Here is a 22,512-nt window from a genome sequence, read left to right as displayed (position 1 = left end):
GTTAGAGCTCTAATATCCCTTTTTTCTTGTTGCAGGCATCGTGCGATAATGGTTCTAAAATCCACAGTTACCTATTAGAATGGGATGAAGTAAGCAAGTTATTCTCTTCTACTTTTCATTTTGTGGTTTTCAAAAGTAGTTGTGCGTGACTATACACATCGAGTTGTATCAAAATTATGACTTGTGTAGAGAGAGGCAAGTGACAACTACATAATTTCTGAAAGCGAGTGTGAAAACATGATTATCGCCCTAATTTTTCCTTGGGGTGTATAATGTATCAAATATTTCTTAGTTATGTGATTCTGCCACCCATAATAGTGGCTTTTTCACCAATACTTCTCTCAAGAGCATTGAGGTAGATCATTTTCCTATAACAGTGTTTCTTTTGTATAAAAGGGGTGCGCCAGCAATGTTCCCATAAACGTGTTCCAATCCTAGCCAGACAGCTATTCCAAGAGGGAGATGGCAGAGCTGTAGAAACTGTACTGCTTTCTCCTTCTAGCCCTTTGGAGATGGGAAATAGAAAGGAATTTTAAAAGCCTCTAATTCAATACAAGTATGTTTATGTAAAACCTCACTACGGGAGGGTTTCTTGAGTTATGTTACACTTCAAAAATGAATTTACTTCACATTTGTGTGTTACTTTAATTGATGGACACATATTTAATAGGGTGAATAATGTGATTAATTTATTCCTTTTTAGGGAAAAGGAAATGGAGAGTTTTGCCAGTGTTATTATGGCCAACAGAAGCAGTATAGAATTACTAAACTATCACCAGCAATGGGGTACACCTTTAGGCTAGCAGCCAAAAATGACATGGGGATGAGGTAAATATTACTGTTGTATCCATAACTATGGAATGCATTTGCATGCATATGTGTGCTTGCTTAGGAAAAGCATATGATGGCATTTAAAGAAACAAGACTTCTGACCATTTACATAGTTAATGTACCATATGTGATTGGATTATTCATGTTGCAGATCACATTTGCACTGCGAATCACTTGACCCTGCTTGAGCAAGGGAGGCTGGACAAGGAGACCTCCAGAGATCCTTTCTAACCTCAGCTGTTCAATGAGTCCTGGCACAATCAGTTTTGTTCAGGGATTATTATGGCTACAGCCACTACACGTGTAAATACTTGGCAGATAAATGCTATACATCTCAGCCCCTCTTATGAGCAGCTGTCACCTGCAGATAGCACAGCTGCTTCCGCCAAATTTAGCCTAATTTCCCAAACAGCCTGCTCTAACCTGTGTACACGATGCCCCTTTGTACCTAAAGGGGGAGTGCGAGCGTGGCACAGGCAGCCCAGCTGCTCTCACATGAAATCAGCTCAGGCCGTGCTGATTTTTAGCTTCAGCCTTCGTAGCCTCACTCTGAGCTCCACTGAAGGTTGCTACCTTGGGCTGGCTTCCTACTGCTCTGAGCTGTAATGGAAGTTCTGGCGAAGCGTTGTGGCTTTTGTGTCTGATGTAATAAGCACTTCTGCTAACACGCAGAATGGGGGTCATGCTGAAAGACAAGCAACCCTGCCAGTGGGCCAGAATTGAATGGTTTGGTAAATGCTGCGGGGGTGCTGTTGTTGTTTGGCCAGAGGGTAACTTGGACCACGCTGGCTGCTGCTCTGGCTGCCAGTGAGGTTTAACATGGTGCCAGACCTAAGGCAGTTCTTGCAGCCAGTGTAGCAGTTTACCAGGGCTTGATCCTTAAATTTAGAGTTGTAGTAACGACAGCATAAAGAGAATGCAGTAACTCTGCTGGAGCAGGAGGTAGGTGCAGCAGAACCCACTCTGCATCCTGTAGTTACATCTATGTTGTGCTCTTTGCCATGTCCATTTTCTGCATATGTCCTTTTACCTGAAAGATATGTTAGTCTCATGTTACCATGGGTAATGGACAGAATATGACACAATACCATTGATATTTTTTTTTCTGAGCACGTAGAACTTATTATGAATGTTTAGGACATGTGGTCATAATTTTTAGAAGTTTAGAAGTGCTGCTTTTCAGGAGTTACAAAGCACCAAACTTTGGTTTTAATTTGTGAATGAATGGCATCTGTTGTCAGTAGAGGATATAATTAAAACTCAAAAAAAAATAAAAACAAAAATAAAAATAAAAATGAACAGTTTCTCAGGTTGGGCTTACACTACTGGATGTGTTAGCTCTTGGGAGTGCTTCTTGGTCTTCAGGTGAAGCAATAAAGCTGGCTAATATTCTTACTGCTAGGGCTCAGTACTTCTAGAATAGACTGCCTGTGTCCACGCTATTGGACATTTACATCCTATGTGGCATAAAAGCAAGGCTTCTTTAGCCATGAGCATAAAATTGCTATTTTTTGTTTGTGTTTGAGATATTTTGAGCGTTGTGCTGCAGCTCAGTGGAGTGGTGTTTTTATAGCATGAAATGTGTGTTGTCTGTCCTTCAGCTGGCACAAAGGAGTGTTTGAGGGAACAATGCCTGCCTCGACAGTGTTGAAGGACAGTTTAAAAATAGGGAGCCAGACCTGAGGATGTAATTCATGCTGGATAGAAGAAGTCATCTGCAGGCTAAGTACATGAAAACTACAGCTGGCTCAGGAGGTCTCTGAGACATGTTGGGAGGCTTTGGAGAGCACCCAGGGCATGTGTTGCACGTAGTACCTGTTCTTTGTGTCTTCCCTTAGGCTCCTGCTTTGGGTCACTGGCTGAGGACACTGTAGTGGGCTAGGCTGACTTTCAGAGTGCTCCAACACAGTCTTTCTTATGTTGCTGCCTTCTGGAAGATGTTTCTGGAATGAACCGTTCTCTGAGTTTCTCCTGGACTTGTCTTGATGAGATGTAATTGGACAAAAGCAGACAGGGAGTGAGCTGAGAGTTAAGCAGGGGCCAGTGTTCAAGTTCTCTTCCTGTTCCCTGGTTACTTCTGAGTGTAAATGTACCCCCTAGGAGTATCCACACGTATTACACACCTCTGTGGTGTAAGCTGGTGGAAGACAGTCATCAGTTAAGTACCCTTTTTAAAATAATTGCGCTGAATAGATTTTTAAATCTGTATTTCATAGCTGTATCACAACACATTATGTTGTCTTTATGGTATCGCTTAAGTCTCCTGAAATAATATTTACTAGGATAGGGTGACAATTTATTCCTTATGAAATATATTGAGAACCTTACATATATGCAGACTGAATTTTGCCTAAATGATTTTGCCAGGAAGAATGGATATTCTCTCTTAGAGTTACTCCCATTTTTAAATTTGGTTCTAACCAAACATGAAACCGTGGCTAAACAAATCTGGAAAAATAAAATCTATTGAAAAGATAGAGTATTGTTGTACTCCAAAGTGAAATGTTAAGAGAGGTTCAAAGGTGGGAATTACTGGAGCTCATTTAGTTGGTTTCAATGTGTTTCGGAGTGATTCAATCAAGTAAAGAGATTAAGGCTTTTCAAGGTGTTTTTCTCCACCCCTTCCCTTGCATCTGCACGTGAGTTGGCTGCTTCAGTAGTTGGTTGTGAGTAGACAGCTTTAGTATGTCTAGCTTCTCTTCATGCTTTCTTAGCCTAACTGTAACGCTGGATTTTTTTATTTTTTTTTAAGTAGACACAGCATATGTATCATACTGTCTTAATTTCAGAGATTTTCTCGCTTGTGATTTTTGGCAAAAAAAGTGTTATTCCTGCTTCTCAGGAGAAATGGGTTAGAGAGAAAGGGACAGCAAGGTATCTTCATACTGTGATTTTTCAGGGAAGTCAGATTTGGACACACAAGATATTTGACTGGTTCTGTTGTTCGAGACACATGAGGAATTTTGTTTTCAAGACTTCCTGGTGCTCACTTAGATAATGTCTTGCTTTTAAAGTTGCATCTTTGACATTAGTTTCATACAGTTAAAAAAAAAAAAACTAGCTCAAGCCTGCATTTCTTCAGATCTGATGTAGAAACAGCAAATTTCTAAATAAATGCCAGCTGAGAACAGTTTTTTTAGAGTCTAGATGGATACATGTCACACCATCTGTGCGTTGTACCCATTTACTGGCTTTGGCATCCGTCTGTTTCTCGGTAGATCTTTTGCTGTAACTTGTTACAGAAGGTTTATCGCTTGGAGGTTTATCTGAGAGTCATCAGATCGGGTTGAAAGTTCAGGGACTGACTGGTGTACAGTCTGCTGCATTTGTTCTGTGATAAGACTTTGGTATTGCCGACTCTTAAAGTAACTTAATAACTTCATATTGAATTAAACTAATATTGAACAAGACTATTATTCTGTTATTTTCTGAATCACTATAGGAACTGGTACTTCAGAGCATACCTGAAGCACATAACAATTTGCATAGATTGCTGCCAGGGAAGTGAAGTGTATTTTGGGATCTTCCCACATACACTTTCACGTCTTCATGGTTTGATGTTGAATAGGTATTAGTATATCGCTGCTGCACATAGAGCTCTACTAATTTAGAATAATGAATTATTATGATAAACCAAAACAAATTTAATTAGCAAAACACTGTAATTATGTCCTACACGGGAATCTTTCAATTATGAATGCTAACCTTGTTCAAATGGCTTATAACTGACAGATTCATGGGCAAGTTAAGTCATCTGCACGTTCAAGCTTGGAATTTCCAGTTGTGCACATATTCAAGAAATTATCATAGCTTTGTTTAGTAAGAATGATGTTTTTCTAGTTATCAATTGTTGTGTCTGGTTAGTTTACATACTTTCTGTTTTTACATACAGTGGTTTTAGTGAAGAAGTCCTGTATCATACCTCAGGCACTGCCCCAACCACACCAGCAAGTCCTTTGCTGATTAATGCTGGAGTTACTTGGTTATCCCTACAGTGGACAAAACCCTCAGGAACACCATCAGATGAAGGAATCTCGTATATACTAGAGATGGAGGATGAGAACTCAGTAAGTTTAGAATACCTACTCTTAATAAGAAAAGAGACTACGATGTGTTTGATATGTTGTTGTACTTAAGTGTAACAGTGATTATTTTTGCTAGAATATTCTACCAGGAACTGTATTTTCTGAAGCAAAACTAAAGACTTGTCCTTGCAGTGACCAAGCCACATAACTTTCTTTTTATTGCAACAATAATAGTTATTAGTATGATTAAGCTCTAATCCTGCAAAGATGTCTAGGCTACTTTTAACTTTGTAACTCTGGATGTGAATTTAAGCCTTACAAGAGTGGATCAAAGTAATTGCATCATGAAATGTGGCCTCCCCTAGATGTTACTTCAGCACAAGCACCTGTGTTTTACCCCTTCAAAGTGTTAGGTATAGTATCTCATGGCACTATATGTTTTTCTTTGCTGGTTTTTCTCCTCTTCAGAACTGGAGAATGGTTAATTCATTTCCTCACTCGCCCTCACCACCGCCACCTTATTTTTATCTTTGGCTTCCATGTGGACTCGCATGGTAGAAATAAAATATCCTGTGTTTACACAATGAAGTTACATTTAATTACTTTGTCAGAGAGCCATAACAATTATAGTCTGAAACACAGTAATTTGTTTATATTGAATGATGTTACAGAATCTAGTTGACAAATACATGTTTCAAGTAATCCTGTTTAATTCTGCAGGGATATGGTTTCAAGCCAAAATATGATGGTGAAGATCTTACCTACACGGTGAAGAATTTGAGGCGCAGTACAAAATACAAATTTAGGGTAAGATTTTTCACATAGTTGTTTTGGGGGGTTGGTTGGTTGTTGTTTGTACCAGAGTACTTTGAAATTTGATTTACTGACTTATTTAAAGGAAAACCAGATTTGATGCCAGTCTCTCTTAAAATTTCAATCTCTTAAAGCTAAGAGTTCAAAGCCTGCTTCATAAGTCATCTCTGTAGAAGAAGTAGGGCCTAAAAGGGCATAACCCAGTTGCAGCTATCTTGAAATTTGTAATTAATAACAAGTCAATGTTATTAACAGTTTGGTTTTTTTTGTTTGGCTTTTGTATTGCATATAGACACTAAACACAACTCGAAGTGTTGGGATAAAGAGCAACTTTGATCAAAAAAAAATTATCAGTGCTAGCATAGCACTGAACCCAATCTAGTTTAAAAAAAAAATCATATTGCAATGGTGCTGAACCCATTCTTATACATTGTGAGGGTCTGAACATATTAGCTCAGGATCCAGTCACTCTTGAATAGTAGCATGGCTTTTGCAATAAGGCTTATGTGTGTCCCAACGTGTGAAGCAGAGTCAGAATGATCTCATTTCTAGTCTCTAAGGAAAAAAAAATGTCTATAGTTGTTGTCTTGCATACACCTAAAATATTATTTCATAAGAAGAACTGGGAGCTGCTTAAGAACAGCATCTCTTTGCAATATGAAAGGTAGCAGATCAGGGGTTGGTTTGTTGTGAGCTAACACTAAAATATACACATACTCTTTCTGAAAGGATAGCAAATGTTTTGCACTTCTGAATAAGAGTTTTTCTTTTCAGAAGCAGAAAAGGTTCTGATAGGCGTTAATCTTAGAGTACTTGGATTTTATTCATAACTTATATAATAATTCAAATCATGCAGTGTATTCTCAGGACTGCACCAAGCTAGGACTGTTACGGCTACATATGTATTTCAAATAAAAATCAGCTAAATAATTTGGAACTTGCTTTTGCAGGACTTGATGATAGTTTTCCTTTGGAAGTAATCCTACGTGTTAATAATATACATCACTGGTAAATGCTCAGTTAACTTTAGCATCCTAAGTTTGTCATTAAAATAAAATATGAATGTTTATACTATATTTTTCTTAACAAAACCGTAAACAGAAGTCTCTGTTCACTCGTTCATAGGGCATAAAGGAGAAACAAATTCTGTGTTAATCAGGTCTTTAATTTTTATTATACAGGAGAAAGACTTAATTAGTAGTAATATTCCTTAAGGCTTTTGAAAGAAACTTTGTAACCATTGGAAACATTATTATAATACGTAAATGCCAACTGCCTTTTTAACTTCATTTGTAAGGGCACAAAAACAACCAGATGATTGTTAATCTTGTAAACCGTATCAGGAGAATGTCTGAGGAGCATGTTAGCTCACATTTCCTCTTCTCAAACTACTGACATTACTCCTACCATTTGGATTCTATTCAATTTTTAAATAAATATAAAAGCAAAAAATACTTGTTAGGTTGCTCAGGATTTTGCTCGTAACAAATGGGGATACACAATAAATTAACTGCACAACTAAGGTGTAAAGAATAGCAGCGTTTTGTTTTCCTAGAAACACAGTTTCTAGACTTTTTTGTCTAGGTTGGAAGGGACTTTAAGAGATGGTCTGGACCAAATTCGTCTAGGGAGCAGAGTCTTAGATCTGGCTATTCAACCCTGTACTAGCCCTGTTGAGCTGAGACTTCGGTGTTTCCAGCAAAGGAAATTCCATTGCTTTGCTGGACAGCCTGTTCTCATGGTGATTAATTTACATGTATTTCCTTATATCTAGATGGAATTTTCTCTGACACACTTGAGCCCATGGTCTTTTGTTCTGTCATCACATATCCTTGCAAAACGAGCATTTCCATATTTTCTTTAACTACCTTTTAAATATTGGAAGGCTGTGATTAGATCCCCCTCACTGAAAATTCTATTTTCTAGGCAAAGTAAACCCACATTCTTCAGCCTTTTCCTCCTACATCAGGTTCAACATCTTATGTGCTCTTTCCAATTTCTCAGCATCTCAAGCTGGGAGGACCAAAACTAGGCAGAGTGTTCCAGGTTTAGCCTGAAAAGTGCTGAGTAAAGTGGCAAAATCACACCCTTCCTTCTACTGGCTCAATTCTTGCTGATGCAGCCCATGAAACAATTTACCTTTGCTGCTGCCAACGTGCATTGCTAGTTTGCTCTCACCAGGATCCCCAGGTCCTGCACAACTCCAATAAAAAGGAATAGTTCTTAAACATAGCTAGTTTCTGAGTATATTGAGCTGTTTTAAAAAAAATAAAGTCCTCAAGTCCTTCACTTTGGAATGAAGTGTTTTGTGCTATATTGAGCACCCACAGATTCCATTAGTGTCACAGAGGGCTGCATGTCCTGATTACCTTATACAGTCAGGCTGGTCTTAAGTGCCCTAAGTAGAAGCCTAACTTTATGTAGCAACATTCGAAATGTGGAGGATATTTGGGGGTTATTTGATTTTATTTTATTTATTTTATTTTATTATTTTTTTAAATTATTTTTAAGGGTATTTGATTTGATGGGTATTTGTTTGTTTTTTTTTTTCTTCCAGCTTCACAATTATTATTTTTGTTTGTTTATTTTTAATATTTTTTTCTGGCAATTTATGGGTGTTTTTAATTTCAGCATTGACTGATTATAAGACTACCAAAAACTATAAAATAAAGGTGCATAATAGATCTGTTTCTTCTAATGGTTCTCCTAATGGTTTATTGTCTAGCTATTTGTCTACACATACATATAAATTAATTTGCTCTTACTGTTACACTGAACAGCATACCACTAGCCATTACATTTGTTCTGTGTTTATAATAATTTTTATGTGTTTACAGGTCATTGCCTATAATTCAGAAGGGAAAAGCAGTCCAAGTGAAACAGTAGACTATGCTACTTGCCCAGACAAGCCCGGGGTACCTTCAAAACCATCAGTGAAAGGAAAAATTCATGCACAGAGTTTTAAAATAGTCTGGGGTAAGAATGTTGTCCAGCTCTTTCGAGTTTGTCCTCTGTTTTGTTTTTTTTTTGTTTTATGTTCGTATGTAAAAGGCCAGATTTTACTTCAATATACTTCAGTCAGCTGAGCCATCATGGAAAAATACTGATCCAAAATACCTAGGGTGGCAGTGTAATAGCGTGATTTTGTGGGAAGAATAATATATGAATTGTAATAGGGACTGTTACAGCAAAGGACTACAGTAGTTAAAACATTGTAGTGTTAATTTGTGTACTAAGAAGTTAATGTTACTCTGGCACAAAAAGCAGATGCCATGAATTTTATTTTATTTTTTCATCAAAAGAAAAGGTCCAAGTTTAACTTCTCTCTTCAAAGTGTTTACTTTTGATAGATAAATACTTTTATTCATTAGAGAGCTTGAGAAACTTCCTTAAGCTTGGGGGTTTTTCTTACCCTGATGTTGTGAAATAGGAGAAGGAGAAGCAGTGCTGTGATGTACTTTAGCTGAAAACCACATGGGTGAGGGTTTTACTTACTGTCACAAATAATTAAACTTCTTACTTAGTTCTGTATAATAGTGTGTTTTAATCTCATGTTCTTTCACAGTAATAATATGAAAGCTCCTTGTAGAATAGTACACAGCGAATTCAGTCTTGCATCTTTCCAGAGTGCTTTGCTATATCAGGCTGAAAATTTCGGGTGTGAAATTTGTTCCATTATGGATAACATACAATGTATGAAGTATTACAAATAATCTGATCTGTAAATAGAAAACTACCTAAAATATCTATTTATATAAAGAACTTGTAATAGTCATTATTTTGAACTATAATATTCCTTTTTTTTTCATGAGTGATAATTATGTGAGAAAAAAGCCTTTTATTTGGGGTAAGTTGACTGCTGCCTTCCATCCAAAAAAGTGCTGCGTGCTATACAAGAAGTCTCATTTTATTTGGCAGCTGTGATGTGATATGTAACACTTGCCTAAGAGCCAACACCATTTCATCGAGCACATGCGTAATATGATGTTATAGCAGCAGTGCCCTTCTGTTTTAAAGTATTAAGCTGCCTTTATATTTGTCAAAAATGTTGTTTTTCCACAGTATTTTAATTTTTCTGTTCCCTGAATCAGCTCTGAGAAAGAGTAGTAGAACTATGTGTCAAAGATAGTCCTATAGTTTCCTGTCTTGTCCTTCAATATTGTACCAAGGAGGACAGGTAACTCAATTTCTACTGCTAGACTAAAAATTTACGAGATTAAGTGTTCAGTATAGAACTCCTCACTTCTGTTCTCTCCCAAAATACTTTGCTTTTTCAAATGCTGTCCTTAAAAGATGAAATATTCTTACTTCAAAATCAATATGCCAGTCTTTTTCCTATCTGCAGTCCAGATTGCAGGGCCATTAGGATCTGTGTCTCTGAAACCATAATTGGGCTCCCTTCAGACTAACTGAAACGTTTGCTGTGGCATCTCCCAGGTGCCCGATTCACTCATCACACGTCGTCTGTAGACTGTAGTAGGGTTGTGATCTGGCAGCTTTGGATAGTGGAGGATTTGAATGATTTGCAGCTGTCTGAACTAGGATGCAGGATGCTATGGCTACCTGTCTAAAAGAGCACTCATTTCCAGTTGGCTGTCAATTTTACCTTTTTTTTAATCCCCCCCCCAAAAGCTACAAAACAGTTTGATTTACCATGTGTTGTTGGAATATTGTTATTTTTTAATAGATCCGCCAAAAGACAACGGAGGAGCAGCAATAAATACATATGTTGTGGAGATGTCTGAAGGCTTAAATGGTAAGTATTAGGAGTATATGTTGGCATTCAGCTGTGATCTTTTTTGTGTGGACACCTCCAGTTATAAATTGTGGGAAGAGTAAAATAGGTATTATGATAGGGAATGTTATTTCAAGAAACTGTATTTTTAAAAAATAGGGATGTTGAATCCTGCACACAGGAAATTCTGTTTCTCTGGATTAGAAAGATGTCATAAAGCTGTGGCAAAAGAGATGCTCTGAGCTTCACCTATCACATAGGTGTGTTCTGTTTTGGAAGTCAAGTGATTCATGCCAGTTATTTAAGGGTAAGAAAGGGCTACTTAGCTTTGTTGGATGTGTGAGATGAATGAAACATTCATGTTCCATTTACTGCTACTAAATGAGAATAGTGATGGAGCTGGCATAAGCGTTTCTGCTGCTTGCTTTTCTGTCCTTTCATACAGAAGGGAAATAAAAAAAAAAAATCTAAATTTGGCATAGAAATATCCAGCTAAATTATTTGAAAATCTAGACCTATTAAGTAACCTTACCTGTACTCAGCAGCACAGTCTGAGAATGAAAGTTCATACCTCTTTTGCTGTGTCAGGCTAAGAGTGCACCGTCCCCAAATTGTAACGGTAGTCCTGCCAAAGGTATCGCTTGTGGTTCTTTCAATACTTCATTTGTCACTTTCCTTAGCCTACAGCATGTCCACATTAAGTCACTCTTGGAAAGAGTTTACCTGAGCCTTCATGCAGATAAAGTGAGCTGTGCACTAAGTTTCATTTGTAGCCCTCTAAATTCTGTGTTGTATGAAACTGTTGGAGATTTGGTTTAAAGTCCCCAGGTTCCCAGCTTCATCTCTTGAGAGAAAGAGGATGCTGAAGAATTTCTCATTTAAGAATCTGACTGAAAAGCAAAGAATGAAATCAGTGTTCCAGATGGTGCTGGGCCATTCCAAAATACAGGAACACACTTTATCAATTGTAAGCAGTAGCAACAATGTGCAAAATGAATAGACATGGTGTAACTGAAAGGTTTTTTCTGTGGGAATTTTTGCTTTTCTGTCCTTACAATTTTATTTGGCTATGCTGTTTACATGTGCTTGCTGGCCCAGTAACAATATCCTTATTAAGAGTAAATTCTCTCATATTTAACGTGAATACCAAATAAGGAAGAGATTCTACTTAGCAGATCTACACAAATTTGTATAAGAAACCATCTGCAAAATAATTTGATCTTTTTCAAGGAAACCCAAAGCAAGCCTTTATTTTTTTCTGACAAGCACACACTTGGTGAAGCAAGGATACCTGCTGTGGCTGCTACTGAAGTGTGGTAAATGACACGTTGGCTCATTGCACGCTTACCTTTCAGGAAACAAGTGGGACACGATATACAGCGGAGCTGCCAGGGAACATCTGTGTGACCGATTAAACCCTGGTTGTTCCTATCGCTTACGAGTATATTGCATTGGGGAAGGAGGACAGAGCACGGTAATATTAGCTAACGTTTTTCTTAAATGCAATTCTGTACGAAAATCGGATCCAACAGTTAATAAATATTGTTACAGCAGTAATTGTACAGAACTGCCTAGCAATGTAGCCATTTAGAACCTCAAAGAAGTCCCAGTATTGATGTGCAGCAGTTCAAATTTCTGCCTACTTCTTACAGAAATAAATAAGAAAATTCTTTTTTGCTTCAAGTGATTTTTCTTATTTACTGAAACAGATTCTCTGTCTTTTCCTGTGCAACATGTTGATAAAAATGTCTTTTCTCAAGGCCTAACCCAAGACAGCAGTGTAAATTTAATGTTTTCAGTGTTGTCATTGTAGTCACCTAAGCAGCTTAGTCAGACCATAGGAAATTTCATGTGTTCTTCATCCATATAGAAGTCTCCTGTAAAGATATCCTTGTCCATAGCCACCTTGTCTTAAGGAAAAATCCACATTCCTTCAGAGCTGGCACAGCTGTGATGCTTTCCCTCTTGCCATAGTTCAGCTTGCTTTTTCTGTACAGGGGAAGGAGGAAGGCAGTACACTTCTCAGTTACCTAGCCACAAGTGCACATTCGTCCTTGGAGACTTTCAGTATGCCAACCTCTTTCCCCACATGAGTTTAGAATAAGTATTATTTGAATACCAAGGAGATGGTAACTTTCAGGAAGTCCTAATGCTTTTTGAAGGTGTCAGAATTCAGCAGAAGAATAGTAAATAACGCTGTAAAGAAGCCTTTTCTGCAGCTTGCCATGGTTATATGCCTCCTGAGAAACATTCTGCTTTTTATCTAGCATCTGTTGCTCAGTGCAATAATACATATCAAAGGAACTGAAAAGCAGCAGATTTTCCAGTCCACTCTTACTGGAACATATGTACACAGCAGTTGTGAGATGAGACTCTGAGATACATCCCTGTTGTAAACTAAAAGGCTTATCAGCTCCAGTCCAGAAACAGGAATATTTGTTCTGTATCACACTGAAGCTAATAACCTGTGATCAGGTCTGACTCATTTCTGTCTGTATCCAAAACAGACAGTGCTATCTGTTGCATGTTGCTATGTATTTTTGTGCACACTTCAAATACTTGCACAGTACATACTACTAAGTAATTGAAAAAGTTGAAATCTTAATTATATTTTATGGCATCTGATCATCATTTGTGCCTACTTTGCTTTCTGACAGGTTCTTGCACAGAAAGAAGTGTACAACCGTTAGAGTGAGGTTTCAGAAACCATTAAACTACAGTTTAATGAAAAAGAAAATGAGTTAACCCTAAAGAATTCATGTTACAGGCTTCTGTAGTAGGTTTGAGGTGATACATAACTTTTTTTTTCTTTTAATTTAACCTTTTTCATGCGTAGAAATACAAGAAGGCAAAGGTTAATTTTGCCCATAGTGTGATCACTGCAGAATGTTCTATGTAAGTATTACAATAAACACATACCAGGTCAGTTAAGCATCTTCATGCATTTGAGGATACAGTTCAAGAAATGGAAGGTCCTGTTTCTGATTTGAGGACGTGCTTTTTATTTGTTATAATAATTGCTAGTGCTTGTTTTGGCCTAGGTGGCTTCATTAATCTCCCTTTTCCTTTGTAGGCATCTGATTCTTTGCTGGTACAGACACCAGCCGTCGTTCCAGGTCCGTGCCAGCCTCCAAGGCTACAGGGCAGACCAAGAGCAAGAGAAATTCAGCTGCGCTGGGGTAATTCAATTACAACTGTTCCTGAGTGTAAGGGATCAAGACGTGTTGTGTGTTAAAATTAAACAAGTTTTTCTTTCTTATTTTTAGGACCACCTCAGGTAGATGGTGGTTCACCCATCACCTGTTATGGTCTGGAAATGTTTCAGACAGAAACTGATGAACACAGAGAGGTTTACCAAGGCTCTGATGTTGAATGCACAGTAGGCAGCCTTCTTCCAGGGAGGATATACAACTTCAGACTGCGAGCAGCTAACAAGGCTGGGGTAAGGAGGTAGTGTGAAATGAAATCAGTTGCAGAGAGTGCAATTGCTGTTGAACATCTTCTTTGTTAAAAGAAGCATTTTAGAAGTGATTTTAAAATGAGGATTTCCTAATGTAGATTAATTCGGTTCACAGAGCTTATTGTTGGGTGGAAACAGTTAAACATCAGTTTATAACAAAGGGATTTGTAGATGCTGGGAAGAGAAAACAGCTAATTATGTCTTATACCTGAATTATAGCATTGTGAAAACGTTAGGAAATGCTAAGTACTTCATCAAAGGATCGTTGCCACTTGAATATTCTCATGTGAAGCGAGGCAGAAAGCTGTTTTCTGTATGCATCTCTGTAAATGGATTGTTCTTTATATCTGTTCATGTTCTAGAACATAATTGGCATTTTCTGTTTTGTTTTGTTTTTTAATATTTAGTTCAACTTTTGAGTATGTTCTGTCAGATAGACCAGTATTTTCTCTTGTTGAGGTATTGAATGTGTTGAAATCAATTGTTGCTGTAGCACAGGCTTTGTTTCATGATGTGTCCAAAATCCTGATTTAAAAACATTGCAAGGCAGCTTGCATTTGTTTGATAACATTTGCTTCATAGAAACTGTCATCACCAGTTGACACTGTGGAGAGGCCTGCAGCTTAAGGCTTTAAAGCACTGACCTAATTTTTAAATCCCCCAAAGAGCAGTTTATAGATAGAGCATTTTTGGAGTCCTTTTTTTTTTTTTCTTTTAGACAAATACAAATAGGCAGTTACAAATAGTGTTCTGCTGTGGTGTAGCAAACACGGAACTTCAAAAGAAGAGGAAAATGCTTCCGAATCCTTTCGCCTGAGAGTTTGAAGTGCTAAATTTATTCTGATTGCATTTGCTGTAGAAACAAGCATTACAGCTATTCTGGAGCCTAGTCAGATACTGAAATAAATACACAGTCCACAAAGATTTATTTTATAAGCAAGTAATACAGAGTTTCAGACTGCTATTACATGCTTGTGTTATGAAAAACTGTTATTTTAAAAGCAATAATATTATTATTACCAGTTAGTTATATCAACTCTCTTTTTAATAGTTTGGACCTTACTCGGAAAAATGTGAAATTATTACAGCGCCTGGACCACCAGATCAGTGCAAGCCCCCACAAGTGGCATGCAGATCTGCTGCATGTGCCCAGGTGTCTTGGGAGGTAAGAATGCAATGTTATACATACTGTGTTAACACGATTGTCCTCTACATTTTTAAGTCCAACTTCAAAAGCTTAAGACTATTTCAGTCGCATTTTTAAACGTGCTTACCCAATTTTGCAATACTTGGTGGGTAAAACTTCAAAGTAATTCATCATATCATTGTACAACAGTTGTGAAACAGCAGTCTGTGGATTCTTGAGATCTTACTTTATTCTTTTGTTTAAGAGTTTTGCCACAACTGCTGCACTACATTTCTGAGTGATGCAGGCTCTTCTTAAATTTTTTTCTTTAATGTAGTTATGTTTCCTCAGAGCGAATACATCCATGGATTATTGTACATATGTTGTTTTTATAAGCTGATCTAATTTTATATAATTGCATCAGTAGTAATGTAGCAAAAGCCTCACAGACTTCCTATAAACCCATAGTATTTAGATGGCTGGTTAAAAAAAATGCTATAGATAAAAAATTAAGCTTGTATAAAGGAGGATTCTATCTGGGAATACTGTTTAAATGCAGCTTTTCAATAGCTTGAGACAGAATCAATCATCTGAGTTACAGAACTGTACAGAAAAAAAAAGATTAAACTATTGAACTATTGTTCGTGCTTCCTACTGGGCATCTCAAAGCCCTGCTGGGCTTTCCTTAATTGTCTACAAGGCAAACCCTTTTGAAGAAATGTTCAGGTAAGATTAATTGGACCAATTTTTGATGTTGACTTTATAGAATCACAGAGTAATTAATGTAGGACTGGACCTCTGGATGTTATTTGATTCAACCCTCTTTTCAAAACAGAGATAACTTCAAATTTAGCTCGGGTTTCTCAGAGCCTTGTCCAGTCACATTTTGCATATCTCTAAGGATGAAGATTCTGCAGCCTCACAAAAATGCCTCTGGGCAGACTATTATGCTGTAGATTTTTTTCCCTTTATGTCCAGTCAAAATATGCTTTAGTGCAAGATGTGACTGTTGTCCTGTTACTGTACATCTTTAAGAAGTATTTGGCAGCATCTTCTTCGTATCCTCCCAGTAAGTAATTTAAGTAAGATCTTAACAGTAAGATCTTCCCTTAGCTTAATCATCTTAAGATAAATAAACCTTATCTTTTTTGCACTGCCCTTATGGTGGCCCTCCACTGGGCTTTTTCAAGTATTTCAAAGTCTGTCTTATGTTGGGAAACACAAGATAGGACACAGTACTGGAGATGTAGCCTCACATGTGCTGAACAAAGGGGAATGATTGCTCCTTTTAGCTTTCTTGCTGCTCTTCTGCTAATACAGACAGTATGTATCTGTCCCAGGTCCAGGACTATAAATTTGCCTTTGCTTTAGTTGAACTTTGTGAGGTTTGTATCAGATCCTGCTTGCTGAAATTGCCCTGATAGCTGTACCCTTCAGCATATCAAACACTTCCCACACAGTTTATTGTCATCCCTGAGCTTGTTGGCTTCGATTCCTTGATTTCTGTTAGGGTGAACTCCTCTACAGCTACAACAGATAGTGGTAACATTGAGAAATGTCTCCATCTTCACTGTCATATTGCACAACCATCTACAGCTGCATCAGTTCTCTGACCAAACACTTCTCATTGTGAATTAGAGAACGGAAGGGCAGTCTCTGTCAATCACATCAAATGTTATCCTTTGAAATGCCGTTTATACTGAGTCAATTATTTTCAACTAGCCCAATGCTGAAAGTAGGGAATATTCCTCTTTCAAAGGAAGGGGAAAGCAAAAGATGTGCTTTGGAGTAATTATTCCTTATCTTGCACCTCAGTGGGATGGCTGTCTTGGAATAGTTAGCCCAAAACAGCAACAGCATTTTCTTTCAGTTTTCTTCATGATCTAGGTTGGGGTTTTTTTTGTTAATATGGGGGTGGTTTTTGGCTTTTTTTTTCTTTATTACTTCATTGACTACTGATATCTTCCTGTAATCTCATGTCTTAGTCTGACATGTCTGGTACACATGATTTGAACTGTATCCTCTCAAGACCACCATCTTGTGCCGTCAGCTGTTTAGGTCTCTAAGCTAAATGCTGCATGCTAGATGATGTCTGCATTAACACAACTAAAATCACAATTACTTTGTGTACATTAGTCAGCAATAATAAATAGTGTTTTTAACGTATAGATGACTCAAGGCTGGTAATGTGGTCTGATTTATTTGTATTGTATTAAATTAAAAATGAGGAAGGAAATCAGAGGGTAACATTCCTGTGAAGTTCAGACCTTTCTGCCTCACTGTTGTTTAAAAAGCAAAACCAAAACTTTACCTGCAATCCTGTTGATTTATAGAAAAAATAATACAGATGTGGTGAATTTAACTTCTTTTTGTCCATTTTAAAGGTTCCAGTGAGTAACGGAGCTGATGTAACAGAATACCGACTGGAATGGGGCGGTGTGGAAGGATGCATGCAGATCTCTTACTGCGGGCCTGGGCTCAACTGTGAAATGAAAGGACTTTCGCCTGCCACTATATACTATTGCAGGGTTCAGGTAAAAATGTAAAGCTAACGTAAAACTCTCGCTAGTGAAATGTGGAAGCGGAGATCACCCCTGCTGTAAAAACATGGCCTACTTTGCATTTGCAGGCAGTGAATGTTGCGGGTGCAGGCCCTTTCAGTGAAGTAGTGGCGTGTATGACTCCAGCATCTGTACCTGCAGTTGTGACTTGTCTTCGGGGACTAAGCGAAGACGAAGTGGAAAGTCCACACTATTATCCTTCCACATGCCTTGCTATAAGCTGGGAGAAACCTTGCGACCATGGATCTGAGATCACTGGCTACAGCATAGACTTTGGAGATAAGCAACCAATAACTGTCGGGAAGGTTCTCAGCTATTTTATAGATGGCTTACAGCCAGATACAACCTACAGGTATGTTGTGCAAAGCTACTTGAAAGCCTGCTGTTTCTCCCACAAGAGCAGATTGTTTGTTTGTTTGTTTCTGTGTAGTTTTTCATTCTCCACATTACTCCTGGAGTAGCATTAGTAGCTAACCATGGAGCAAAAGGAAGCTTTGTAATGATGACTTTCATAAAAAGATGAGCTATGTTGTTTTTATTTTCTTTCAAGAATGTTTTTATTTTAATCTGGTTATTGTGGTAGATTCGTTGCATCTGTTAATGCATCAGCTTAATTGAATTCAGGTTACAGGTTCAGATTCATAACCATTTTTGGACAGGTTCCTTTACAGATAGATGGTTTCTAATCTGTTTGTGAAGGTAAAACCCATCCAAGGAAGGACCATGTGCAGTCTTTGTTGACTGGATTGTCTGATCTAATAACAGCTCATCAAATCTTGCAATGTCATTTCTGCAGAAATACCATGTATTTGAGTTGCAGTCAGCATAAAGAACATTGGTTTGAAAATCTAACAATCAATTTTAAATCTAATTGAAGAATTTCAGTTACCAAAATCATCCCTTACGTTTGACGTAAGAGATACTGAAAGATATGAATGTAGAAATCTGTAATTCTGCCTGAAGGGATGCTCCATTCCTGTTAGAAACATGCATCCTCTGTGTTAAAACTTAAAGTCAGGCTTACTGAAGTCAGACTTTAAGCTCACACTGATTTCAGGGTGATGAGGGTATCATCTGGGTACGTAATTTTATGAATCCTTAATGTTAAATATTTTTTGCTTCTTTTTAATGCTGAATGAAAGACTAAAATCTTCTTGTGTGCCTCATAATTACTTAGCAATAATGCTGGCAAATTGAAGAGCTGTTACTGTCAGTGTCAACAAACTGAGAAATGAGAAGCTTCCACTGCAGAGGTACTTTTGTGCTTCTCCCCATAAAAGTGCTTCTACAGAATACATCTTGGACTGTGATCTCTTTGTCCAAATAAAAAACTGCAGATATTAACCTTGGTTCTCTGCTATAATAAATTAATATGATGTTAAATATTACTATAGTGAAGGAGAAATATTTATCCACAACCTACACACACATTTCTGTCCCAGTGTTTTGACATTGTGTGGTTGATTGTTTCAGAATAGAATTACCGTGATTACTTTTTCTCAGTTACCTAGATACTACCTGATACTAGACATGCAAACCTTAGCCTTCGAAAACTGAGATGAGACACACTTTCCTATCTATGGCTACCTGTGAGATCTGTAGAGAAGCATTGTTTTCCATTGAGTACCCCAAAAAAGTAAAATTTATCCTCGAATCTCAAGGTCTACAAACCCCTCAGTCATGTGTCCTTCGACTTCTCATTACCCCTCTCCATTTCCAAGCAGACCCAAGGTGGCGTGTGTTTGCAGACACCTGGAGGCGTGTTACCAGTGAAAACAGCATTTTGTAAGAGAGGTGGCTGTACAGCATCCCTTTATGTTCACATAAATCTGCTCAGTTCTAAAAAGCCCTTAAATTTTCCTGTAGCCATCCTCAAACTCACCTGATATAATAGCCAAAGCTGTGGATTTGCGTATTTTGGAGGTGGGCTTTCTTTTCTTCCCCTCATCTCTCCATGGTGAGAAGTACCAATCCTGTAGCTCTTAGCAATCAAAAATTTTGGTACAAGGCTTTGCATGGTCAGGAAGATGGACCGTTACTGAAGTAGCTGATAGAGCTTTTGTATCTTTGCCCAAACGTGGATGATGCAAATATGCTAATACATTTTATTTTGAATCAATCCAGCTCCTTAAGATGCAGCAAGTAAAACGACACTCCTGCATATTCATGAGAGTTTTTCAGAGCATAATATTGAGAAAATTCTTCTTCATAGAAAGTAACGTCTGTACAGTACCATTATTCTCTCCCGAATGCGAATGGTGGAAATAACCAGTTACTTTCTAAGATCTAATTTCTAGCTGATTTATTCTCTTTCTCTTTGAATACTAGAATACGAATTCAAGCCCTAAACAGTCTTGGAGCAGGTCCTTTCAGCCACACCATTAAGCTGAAAACAAAGCCTCTTCCCCCGGATCCACCTCGCCTGGAGTGTGCTGCATACAGTTCTCAGACTCTCAAGCTGAAGTGGGGAGAGGGAACTGCAAAAGCATTAACTGACTCCATTCAGTACCACCTTCAAATGGAGGATAAGAATGGAAGGTTGGTTTTGGCGTCACCTTAATCTGCTCAGTATTATTGGCACCTGGTGCTTGGAAATTGTATTACAGGGCAAAATTCCATATGCTTTGCTTGATTTGGAAGAGAGGTAAGAGCTGTTCTCATCTGGCAAGGCAGAAGGGCTCTACTGTTCGGTGCTGCGAAGTACAAGATTAAAAACTTCATAGCTTTTTATTTACAGTTCAGTATGGAGAGTATAATTAAATGTTTCATAGCGGCATACTCTTCTCTTACATTTCGTTAAGTATTTTGTCATAGTATTTAGTCTGTCTTGTGAATTTGATATATTTGATATTGGAAGGAGTGGATTCTTTTTCTGCTGTCTTTACATGCAGTTATTTCTAGTAGAAAATAAAGCCATGATATAGTACAAATTATCATTTTAAGGGATCTTTTCTTTCATGTTAAATCAGGATGTAAGCTGAGATGGTTGGACCCATGACCGTTTAAGTGTAGTAAGGGAAAGTTGCTGAAGTGTAGATAGCTAAAATCTAGTCTGCCTAATTTTGAAAAGCTAAGGACATTGGGAGAGTAGATGGCAGAAGGAAAGTAGTACACATGGTTCATTGGGAGGGAGAGAACTACTATCTCCTTTCTCATTTCAAGCAGAAAAGGGTGCCTGAAAGTGCTTAGGATCATTTTGCCAAGAGGCAGCCTGTAGTACTTGGTGGTAAAAAGAGATTTTATTTCTGAGTCATGAGAAACAAAAGCCTAATGCTGGAAAATAAGCTCATTGTTTTATAGTGTCAGAATCACAGAATACTGTTGAAGCCTGAAATATTTCGGGGGTTCTCATTAGGTTCTGGGAAATGATGGGCATAAATTACAAGACAAGACAATCTGACTACTTCAGAGGTCATTTTCTATATTTACTATAAGCCAGCCTTTCCATTTTCAGGTTTGTATCCTTATACAGAGGACCATGTCATACATACAAAGTACAAAGACTCAGTGAGTCAACGTCATACAAATTTTGTATTCAGGCATGCAATGAAGCTGGTGAAGGTCCCCTTTCTCAAGAATATATTTTCACTACTCCCAAATCTGTTCCAGCTGCCTTGAAAGGTAAAGATGTTTTGTTTTGTTTTGTTTTTGATTTTGTTGTTGTTTTGGTTTGGTTTGTTTTTTTGAAGGTGGGTGGAATGGGGTGCGGATTAGAAAGATGGACATTTGGTGGTGGTATTATGTTACCTGTAGAATGCTAAGCTGTTTTCACAGTGTGGGTAGAGACTGTGAGGTGATGCACCTTTAATGTAATTGCCTAAAGCCTAAAATATTAGCTCCAGAAATGAGGGACTTGGGATTTATAAGTACTTTGACATAACAAGGTTTTTACTTAGAATCCTTGTTTACCAAGAGAGAGTGACCAAGCTGTTGGTGTAATTCAAGGTCACAATTCTCTTTGACACGTTTAGAATAATTTTAAGCATAGCAGCTCATTTTCTTGCATGAGATACACATTTGTGGTGACCAAATTTTACTTGCTTTCTGTCAGAGGTTACTTAAACTAGCAAGAGATCAATGTATCACTTGTCTGTTCCAGAAAACATTGGAAAACTACATTTGAATATGAATCTCTTGCTTCTCTAAGACAAAAAAAAACAGCACTTTTTTTTGTAGTAATCATGATAATGTGATGTTAAGTGACAAAAAACAGAGCTTAGCTGTTCCTTTTGTGATCTTCCTTCAGCACCAAGGATAGAGAGAATAAACGATCATACGTGTGAAATCACATGGGAGGTTCTGCAGCCCATGAAGGGTGATCCAGTTATTTACTGCCTTCAGGTCATGGTGGGAAAAGACTCAGAATTCAAACAGGTAGGCTATGTTTAAGTTATTATATGTTTCTTCAATTACTGTTTTCAATAAATAGTTTAGATTTAAGATTATTGTGTTAGTCACCATGTGTGGGGTTTTTACCCTGCTGGGCAGCTGCACTCTACCATAGCTGAACTTTTACACCCCTTCCTCACAGGAAAAAGGGAGAAAATACAACAGAATAGGCTCAAGGGTGGAGATAAGGACAGGGAGATCACTCAACAATTATCATCACAGGCAAAACAGGTTCAACATTGGGAGATTAATATAATTTATTGCCTATCTCTATGAGACTAGAGCAGTGAGAGACTAAAACCAAGCTAAAAACACCTTACCCCATCCACCCTCTTCCACCTCCTCCCACCAAGCAGCGCAGGGGGACAGTGGGCAATGGGGACTGTGGTCAGTCCCTGACACTTCGTCTCCGCCGCTCCTTCACGGTCCCTCCCTGCCTCTGCTCCCCGTGGGGTCCCTCCCATGGGATTCTGGCACCCCCAGCCCCCTGCTCCTGCGTGGGCTCCTCTCCACAGGCAGCAGCATGGAGATCTGCCCCATGTGGGACCCATGGGCTGCAGGGGGACAGCCTG

The 22,512-nt window shown here is 38.1% G+C and overlaps 1 protein-coding gene across 5 annotated transcripts in view; it reads left to right on the top strand.

The window, feature by feature from the left end:
- FNDC3A (fibronectin type III domain containing 3A) overlaps window positions 1-22,512 on the top strand; it is a 113,153-nt gene that overhangs the window by 85,572 nt on the left and 5,069 nt on the right. For all 5 annotated transcript variants that reach the window (XM_082767591.1, XM_082767589.1, XM_082767590.1 and 2 more), the window contains 15 exons: window positions 36-89; window positions 704-828; window positions 4,724-4,898; window positions 5,577-5,663; window positions 8,507-8,645; window positions 10,357-10,425; window positions 11,760-11,878; window positions 13,478-13,583; window positions 13,671-13,846; window positions 14,916-15,029; window positions 17,375-17,524; window positions 17,620-17,903; window positions 19,880-20,089; window positions 21,006-21,172; window positions 21,798-21,925. In XM_082767591.1, the coding sequence (XP_082623717.1) occupies window positions 36-89; window positions 704-828; window positions 4,724-4,898; window positions 5,577-5,663; window positions 8,507-8,645; window positions 10,357-10,425; window positions 11,760-11,878; window positions 13,478-13,583; window positions 13,671-13,846; window positions 14,916-15,029; window positions 17,375-17,524; window positions 17,620-17,903; window positions 19,880-20,089; window positions 21,006-21,172; window positions 21,798-21,925 (2,103 nt within the window). The remainder of the gene's footprint in view (window positions 1-35; window positions 90-703; window positions 829-4,723; window positions 4,899-5,576; window positions 5,664-8,506; window positions 8,646-10,356; window positions 10,426-11,759; window positions 11,879-13,477; window positions 13,584-13,670; window positions 13,847-14,915; window positions 15,030-17,374; window positions 17,525-17,619; window positions 17,904-19,879; window positions 20,090-21,005; window positions 21,173-21,797; window positions 21,926-22,512) is intronic.

The sequence above is a fragment of the Aythya marila genome (assembly GCF_965140915.1).
Source record: "Aythya marila genome assembly, chromosome: 1".
Taxonomy (NCBI): Eukaryota; Metazoa; Chordata; class Aves; order Anseriformes; family Anatidae; genus Aythya; species Aythya marila.
The sequence above is the reverse complement of the archived record's forward strand: the minus strand, read 5'-3'. Positions and strand labels throughout refer to the sequence as shown.